Source organism: Cucurbita maxima, unplaced genomic scaffold, assembly GCF_002738345.1.
Source record: "Cucurbita maxima cultivar Rimu unplaced genomic scaffold, Cmax_1.0 Cma_Scf00017, whole genome shotgun sequence".
Taxonomy (NCBI): domain Eukaryota; kingdom Viridiplantae; phylum Streptophyta; class Magnoliopsida; order Cucurbitales; family Cucurbitaceae; genus Cucurbita; species Cucurbita maxima.
This window is the reverse complement of record NW_019272033.1, coordinates 1749594-1758764: the sequence shown is the minus strand read 5'-3', so window position 1 is coordinate 1758764 and position 9171 is coordinate 1749594. Positions and strand designations below refer to the sequence as shown.

General features: G+C 36.1%; 1 protein-coding gene across 1 annotated transcript; it reads right to left on the bottom strand.

Moving 5' to 3' along the window:
- Positions 1–4523: 4523 nt before the first annotated feature.
- On the bottom strand, positions 4524–8864 carry LOC111491788. The gene is made up of 4 exons (XM_023140827.1): positions 8530–8864; positions 8098–8226; positions 7943–8013; positions 4524–4965 (listed from the first exon to the last, which is right to left on the bottom strand). Exons 1-4 carry the CDS (start codon positions 8671–8673, stop codon positions 4713–4715), a joined length of 597 nt encoding a protein of 198 aa, XP_022996595.1. The 5' UTR covers positions 8674–8864; the 3' UTR covers positions 4524–4712.
- Between the last annotated feature and the right edge of the window lie 307 nt (positions 8865–9171).

Here is a 9171-nt window from a genome sequence, read left to right as displayed (position 1 = left end):
CATTGAGTTATATATCAATCTTTTTAATGTCATTCATACGTTACCTTCTAACCTTCCTTCTACACCCTTTATATTTTTGTGGTGCTCGACTCGAGATGACACTATGGTAGGGCGCAGTGCTAGGGTGGGAGTAAAGAGACGTCGTTGTCTTCGTCTTCATTGTCCGGTTAATAGCCATCGTCTCTGTCGAGAATTTTATATTACATTTCATTTTTCATAGAACAAATAAAATCTTTTTTCTCCTTTCTCATTCCGGACTCCACTTCAAAGTTGAAAAAACGAGCTAACCGTGCAAACTTAAAATCAAATTATAGGAACCTCCCTAGTTTTTTTTTTTTTTTTAATATATAAAACTTCATAGAATTAATTATTATTCACTTCATACAGAAATTATTTTTTAATTTCTCAATTGAAATTTAATTTGGACCATAAAATGAAATAAATATATGTTTTTTTTAAATTAAAAAATTATGTTATTTTTAATTTTTAGTGACCGTTCATTATATCTGTGAATTTGCAGTTTTATATAGCTCTAGTTGAAACCATCCCACCATGTGTTTTTATGTGGTCGTGGTAGCGTGACATCTCGGGTCAACTTTGTACCGTCTTTATCATTCTCTCGAAAATAATAATACCCTTTTTTGAACTTAATGTTATAGGGTCATTTTGTCGAGACTATTTTATTTTCAACATTTTCAAATATATCATTGAGTCAGACACTAAATACGACAAAAGAGAATAATCAAAGTACAAAAATCATTCGAAATCACTAATTTTAGCAAAAAAAAAACCCATAATATATAGAGAAAAAAAATTAATTTATATCCATAAACTGAGCATTATATCCATTAAAACTGTATCAATTTAAACCTGAAACTTTTATAAGTCTCATTTAGATTTTGTTTGAAAAATATCGTGAGATATATAATTATTCCAATTAAATTTGTAAATTGTTATAAGTGAATCAAATTAGACCATTTATTTGTTCGTTTTGTATGCCATTTATGTGATAAACTTTTTTTTTTAATTAAAAAAAATTAAAAAAATGAGTAATAAAGATTATAATGTAAGCTTTGCTAATCAAATATAATGACTGGGCCTATGATTGTACAATAATGATAATTTAATATTTTTAAAAAAAAAATGATAATTTAATAATAAAGATCTCTTTTTATGAGTTCAAAATAATAAAGATTTTATCTTTTACTCATTATTCTAGAAGATGCTCAATCCCATTCATCTCTCTCTAACTATTATTATTATTATTATTATTATTATTATTATTTTTGAGAAAAACTTGTTATCTATTATATATAATAATTTAATGGTCAAATTACCAGTTTTGTATGTGAATTTTTTGGATTATATTTAATAGAATTTTGAAATAGGCTTAATAAAGTTTAATTTATTTAATTTTGTGTCTAATAAATCTGATATGAAATTAAAATGCTTTATATAATTATTGGCTTAGTTATAAAAAATACTCACATTCTTACAAAATTTACTCGACTTTTCACAAACATCATAAAACTATATTTAGAATATAAATTTATTAAAATATTAGATGAAAATAATTGAGAAAAATAATGATGTGACAAGAACCTAAAATAAAAGTTATTTTCATCAGTTTAAATAATTACTCCAATTCTTTTAGACAATGTATTACTTTCGACCTAGAACGTAGAACGTAGAACGTTTATGAAGTTTAAAAGTTTTACGATAGTTCAAAAGCTAGTCTCGTAATTTAACACCGTATGTGTATGTATGTGTATATATATATATATTCCACCCGAACAAGCTCACTTTAGCTGCCCAAACAGCAACAGCTCGAGGTCTGTGTTAATGAAATGGCCAAAGAAGATGACGTATTTGTCGTCATCCCATGTGAGAATGAGACCAAATTGTGGTGTTTTTCAGACCAAATTGGTCCTTAATTCATTGGGTGTTTTAAGGATTTTATGCAACTCTTTTATCTCTTTTTGTTTGTTTTTTTCTTTCGTCTTTTGTTTCTATAAAGCTTCTTTCACTCCTTTTCGTAGAGAAACTGTTATAGATTTTTAGTAATAAATTATTTACCATATGTATTTTTGATCTATTACAAGATCTATGCAATAAAACAATTCCATGAAGTCGTGAAGCGGGATGGTTGTTGATTTGGATAACGAGTTTTGAAACCTACCCCATATATTTTAATGGTACTATCTTAAAGAACGTAACATTTCCACGAGGTTGTAGGTTCAAATCTTTACCCGATAGGAATGTGAAACAGGGTGGGGGTTGATTTGAGTAACGGAATTTTAAATCCTACCCAAGTTTCAGCAAAAACGAAAAACGATCACGCTGATTAGAGAACGGGATAGTCGTTGACATGGATAAGACAATTCAAAGTCCATACGAGTTTTAATCGATTGTGGAACGGGTCGAATGTTGAGGTGAAGAAGGGGATTGAAGACTGGGGCAAACCACAATGAATTCGTATATGGTTAGGTACACCAAACCTCTCCCTCATCGCCTGCAAAATTCCTAAGTTCTCCAACTTTTGGATGTGTATTTAATAAGCTCAAAAGGACTAAAGGTTTGAAATACAGAACCAACACATGCAAGATATTTCATCTTTGCATTGCAGCAGTAGTTTCAGGCCACTTATTTGATCTTAAGATCCAGATGGGACTCAACTGATGAAGAAAGGTCAAAAACAAAGCTAGCCATAACATGCAGCTCAGTTCCCCCTGGTTCTGTCACATGCATTGCCTCCCTCCACAATCAACTAAATGAATCCAAGTGGGTTCCATGTCATTTCGTGTCGTGATGTTCTGTTCTGTTTCTGCGGTAAAACTAAGAAGAGTGGACATTGATTGTGAGATCCCAAATTGATTGGAGAGGGGGAACGTAAATTTTCTTATAAAAGTGTGGAAACCTTTCTCTAGTGGACGTGTCTTAAAACTATGAGGCTGACGCAATACGTGACGGGTTAAAGTGGACAATATCTGCTAGCGGTGGGTTTGGGCTGTTACAAATGGTATCAGAGCCAGGCACTGGGCGATGTGCCAGCGAGGACGATGACTCCGGATTGTGAAATCTCACATTGGTTGGAGAAGGGAATGAAACATTCCTTATAAATGTGTGAAAACCTCTCCCTAGTAGACGCGTTTTAAAACCGTGAGGTTGACAGCGATATGTAATAGGCTAAAGCAGACAATATCTACTAGCGGTGGACTTAGGCTATTATTACAAATGGTACTAGAAGCCAAGCACTAGGAGGTGTGCAAGCAAGGATGTTGACTGCTAAAGAGGGTGAATTGTAAGATCTCATATCGATTGGAGAGGGGAATGAAACATTCCTTATCAGGATGTGGAAACCTCTCCCTATGAAGCTGACGGCGATACATAACGAACTAAAACAGACAATATCTACTAGTAGTAAACTTAAGCTATTATATTGATCTTAAAAGCGGTTGGTTGATGAATGGAATGGAATGGGAGAGGGAGAGGAAGTAAAACTCCATTGAATGCAGTAGCTTTCAAGAACGTGTCGCTGTTTGTGTAATAAAGACAGAGAGTGACAAGCTCCATGAAACATGTTGTCAGACATGTGTATGTGATGGTTACCTTTCGGAAAATTGGTCCCTTCCTTTTGGTAAAAAAAAAAGAAATGGATTCCTACAGCCCTCTGCCTCACTTCCCATACTTTCTTTTCTACCTCCCCAAATGGGTTCCCTCTCATCATCTTTTAAACAAATAACACGATCTCTCTCTGTTATCCTCTGCTGCATCAGTCACGACTGTGAAATTGATCTCCGCTCATTCTAACTACCGTTTAAAAGGGAGGTCCTTGAACATGTTTTAAAATGAAGTAAAGGGTAGTATATATCTAATAACAGCCTAAGCCCACCAATGGTAGATATTGTCTGCTTTGATCCATTACGTATCGTCTTCCCTCATTGTTTTAGAATGCGTCTACTAAAGAGAGATTTTCACACCCTTATGAGAAATGCTTCGTTGTCTTCCTTCCTTGTTTTAGAACGCGCCTACTAGGGAGAGGTTTCTACACCTTTATGAGAAATGCTTTGTTCCACTCTCCAACCGATATGGGATCTCATAATCCACCCCCCTTGAGGGCCCAACGTTCTTGTTTCACCAACGTGGGATCAGGTTTCCACACCCTTATGAGAAATGCTTCGTTTCACTCTCCAACCGATATGAGATTTCATAATTCACCCCCCTTGAGGACCCAGCTTCTCGTTTCACCAATATGGATCTAGCGTTCTCGTTGGTACACTGTTCGATGTCTGGCTCTGCTACCATTTGTAACAACTTGAGCCCACCGCTAGTAAATATTGTCTGCTTTGGCCCACTATGTATCGCCGTCAGCTTTACAATTTTAGAATACGTCTACTAGAGAGAGATTTCCACACCCATATGACACCTGGATCTCAAAATGTCTCCATCCTTGATTTCTTGGCAAATTAGGCTTGGATTTCAGACTAGGTCCTCTTATGGAAAAGGAGATAAATGACACATTATATGAAAAGGATTTGAACCATAAGACTAGTCTCTTCTAAAATTATTGTTCATACACAGGCTGTGGAGTATAAAAGAATGTCCAGGTAAATACTGTTGGGTTATAATCATCAACTCTAAGGAAATTTTAATCAAGTAATTCCTCGAAAAGTATGATAATAAAGAACGAAGGCAGGGCGGGTGTGTTTTCCCTACATTTTCCTTCTCTTGGGACTTAGAATGAAGTTGTCGTCATCGTCGTCGCTATCATTCGTAGTGACCTTTTGCTTTGCTTTTAGATCGCCATTCTTAGAGGGTTGCTGTGGCCTCTGCGAACTCTCTGGTTTGCTCAGCAGTTTAGGTGATTTAATCGGAGTCCCAGATCTCTGTTCCTTTTGCCTTCTCAGTTTCTTCTCGTATGCCTTTTTCGCCTTTTCGGGTGATAACATGCCATGCTCCATCATCCTAGAAATTTAGACTGGTTATACCTTTTGGCTTCTCAATAGAGTAATGCACAGAAACCATAAAAATGTTGAAAAGAGACGCATTCTCAACCCAAGTCAATAAAAGGGTGCTAGCAATCTCGTTTTAACAGAACAAAACAACGAAAAGGATAAACGATTCAAATATTTGAAACCAGATAACAAAGGGCTACCAATCTCATGTTAATAACGAATATATCAATAAATATAATGGCATGCTTCAAAAATCATAAGACATGAAATATTCGGATATTTTTCACAAGACATGAAAATGATTGTCACTAGCTTTCTTTTTAGCTCTAAATTTGAGCATCCTAAATCGGTGTTTAAGTACATAAGACGACTGATTGAATCCTGTTCGTACCAAAAAACATGAAACCTTTGTGTTTATAATTCGTAAACCCACAGCACCTTGCTTTGATCTTAACTATTCAAGAGCTAATTGCTACAGAAGGTCTTATGTCCTGTCTTATACATTATAATTTTGGAATCTTCTTCAAGTGCACATTCAGCTTTTAGAACTTTTGTAACACTCCAAGTCTAAGTCCAAATCCACTGCTAGCAGATATTGTCCTCTTTGGGGTTCCCCTTTCGAGCTTCCTCTCAAGGTTTTTAAAACACGTCTGCTAGGGATAGGTTTCCACATCCTTCAAAGAATGCTTCATACTCCTCCCCAACCGATGTAGGATCTCACAATCCACCCCCCTTCAGGACTCAGTGTCCTCGTTAGCACTCGTTCCTTTCTCCAATCGATGTGGGACCCCCCACTCAGTGTCCTTGTTGGCACACAATCTCTTGTCCACCCCCTTTAGGGTTCAGCCTCCTCGCTGGCACATTGCCCGGTGTCTGACTCTGATACCATTGGTAATGGCCCAAGCCCACTACTACCAAATATTGTCATTTTTAGGTTTTCCCTCAAGATTTTTAAAACGCATCATCTAGGGAGAGATATCCACACCTTTAAAGAATGCTTCATTCTTCTCCCGAACCGACGTGGGATCTCACAACTTTTTTAATCCATTGTAAGTTAGAAGTACTTTCGCATGAAGAAAGGCCAAAGTAACAAATGAATTTCAAACAAAAAGAAAAAACTTGTTCTCAACTCTCCTAGAAGATCAACTTAATACAACCTTTATTTTAATGTTAACGCTCCTTAATATCAACCAGTAATCCATCGGTGGGATACACCAATTTTTGGTGCATTGTTCCTAAAAGCCAACAAATCACCACCAGACCTTCACTCAGGGAAAGAATTCTCATTCTGGCAAACAAATGACTCAGTCCATGATCCAGCCATTTCTCAGGTAACTTAACAATCCTAAAACAAGATAATTGTCTTTGAACTGCAATCTTGTTGGGGGCGGAAAAATATACTCTTCCACCTAAACATAGCTCCTTGAGCTCGTTACAGCTGCCCCGCAATATATCCATTAAAACCAGTAACAGATGACTTTTGTTTAATTGTTTATTTCGAGATATATGTGGAATTCATTCCTACCCTACGACTCCATGGAGAGACTTCTCGCGCCCAAACGATAGCACATTGAGAGTTCAAAGGTTTTCATTAATTAAGTTCCTATTGGGTGGGTGGTTTGAATCCAAGACCTTTGTTGAGAAATTTCCTCAAATTTCCTAAGCTCTTACTGGCAATACCACCCCTTGAGGTAATGATTACAACACTAAATATATAACTTTAACTTGAAGAACAAACATGTTCTATAAGAATAACATGCTCTCTATAACAACCTAAACCCACCGTCAGCGGATATTGTCCTCTTTGGACTTTCCCTTTTGGGCTTCCCCTCAAGTTTTTAAAATGCGTCTACTAGGGAGAGGTTTTCACACCTTTATAAAGAATGCTTCATTCTCCTCCCCAACCGATGAGGGATCTCATAATCCACCCCCCTTTGGGGCCCAATGTCCTTGTTGGTATACCACCTCATGTCCAACCCCCTTTGGGGCTTGGTCTCCTTACTGGCACATCGCCTGGTGTTTGGCTCTGAAACCAACTATAACAGCCTTCCACACCCTTATTAGGAATGTTTCGTTCCCCTCTCCAACCGATGTGGGATCTCACACTCTCTACACGTCAGTCACATGTAAATAACTCACATTGCACACTTTATATCTTATCCATAAACTCAAGTTACAAAATGAACAAATTCAGAAAGTAGAAAGAACATAGAAGGATCAAATGCAGGCTATTATACTCAATTCTGATATACTCCATCATGAATATAAGCATAAGCTTCCAGCAGAAGACATTTGCATAAAGTTGGATTTGTTTTCATATGAAGAGCTAGCAACTTATCCAATCTATCGTTTCTATCATCAATATTGGATCAGACATGAAAAGTTTCAGTCATAACCCAATGGTTCATCTTGTCTGAGTAACCAAAATACTGAGCAAGTGTCACATGAAAACTGGAATAACCAAAACACAAAGGAAACACTTAGTGGTAAAGTTGTTTGACAGAGCTTATCTGTCCCTAAAAGGCAGCCTCTCGTGTACAATTTCGACTGCACTTAGTCCCTACAATTCGAATAGAAAACCTAAAGTAGTAGTAGATTATGTGGATGATAATCATCATCCAACTTCACTGATTGAGACGATCATGGATTATCATAGGCCTAAAGCTCATGCTCTTGGTATCGGTTTATATGGTTCTAATGAACCAACTTCAAATTTCAAAATGTCAGCTAACTAATCGTATCCTATAGCACTAGAAATAATATTCTATGTCAGAGTTCTTATTGCTTTTTCTCTCAAATCACCGATTATACCCTTACACACATGATTACCAGATATCTACGAAGATGCACATTACAGAACTTGTATGTTTCTAGTCGAAATTTTATTAAAAATGGAAGCATATGGATTGGTTCAAATCAATACTATATTCTTAGTTTTATAAAGACCTCAAAGAATGCTCAAAAGAATATCAGAAAACAAACCGCACCAAAACTCTGCCATTTCACTTGCTGGTATCTGTTTCGACAAGGACTCGTAAAATATCCGAAGGGGCTCTCTCTGTTCATAGCATACAAAAGAGCAAGAATGATGAGTTCATCAATCATATCAACAACAAAAACCATCAAGGATTAAAGTAAAAACCTCTTCAGGTGGATCACATTTCTGACCAGGCAAATTATACACTTTCTTTTCTCTCACTTTAGCAGTAGTAACTGTTGTAGTAGTTTTTGTTGTCGCCCTTGAAGAACTCGAACTTGTCTTTGACTTCACCTTCCATAAACAAATCAATTGAAACCCAAATTCAAAATCAACGATCAGAGAAAAGGAAGGATTCAAAAAAATTCCAAAGCCACCAAGAACAGCAGCCCGCCCAATGAGATGAATCCCCCAATGAAATACGAAATTAGAACATCGGAAGTAACTGAAAGAAACTCCAGAAACTCCAAATTTCAATTACCCCAAATCCGTTACTCCTACCGATCTCAGATGCGTTTCAAAACATCAAAACAATTCAGACAAAAAAAAAAAAAAAAAAAGAAAAAACAATTCGCGACAGATTTCCAAAATTAGTACCTCGGATTTAGTGACAACAGAGACGGATTTGTGTTTGGAAGAAGGATTTGAGTTCTTGATGGAGCTATCAATCTTTAGCCTGGAGCCGCCATCTTGATTACCAGGTTTTTGCTTCGAAACAGTGGGTTTGGGCTCTGAAACCATAATTGGTTTTAGGTTTTAGGTTTTTTTGCCTATTGATTAGGCTCTATATCAGAAGAAACAACCTTCTTCCTCCCGTCTTCCTTGTTCTTAGCATTCCTTCTTCCCAAGCTCAAGAATTATCTCTACAGTTCGAACTGCTTCAGAATAGGAATAACAAAAATAAATTTAGGCGAAAACGAAAAGCATCACAATTTGGCCAATTAATATGCTCATGTTTCCTTTTTAACTACAATTTCAGGTGAATTTTACTCACCTCGACGGTCTCGTGGGCTGAGTCGGGTCGGGTCGGGTCGGGTCTCCTTTTAATTTATAATTATTATTTTCTTAAATAAGAAAAATAGAGAAATTAGATCATATTCGAGATAGACGATATATATGGATTGAATTGTGTTAACCGAATGACCTGAATATGAGTCAAGGTTAGGTTTTGTTGTTGTTGTTTTTTTTTTTTTTTTTTTTTTTTTTTTTTTTTTTTTTTTTTTTTTTTTTTTTTTTTTT

Coding starts and splice junctions, on each gene's coding strand:
- LOC111491788 (XM_023140827.1), bottom strand. CDS start 8,673: ATGGTTTCAGAGCCCAAACCCACTGTTTCGAAGCAAAAACCTGGTAAT. Junction 8,227..8,529: donor CTGTTGTCACTAAATCCGAG/GTACTAATTTTG, acceptor TGTTTATGGAAG/GTGAAGTCAAAGACAAGTTC. Junction 4,966..7,942: donor AGTGAAATGGCAGAGTTTTG/GTGCGGTTTGTT, acceptor CTAAATTTCTAG/GATGATGGAGCATGGCATGT.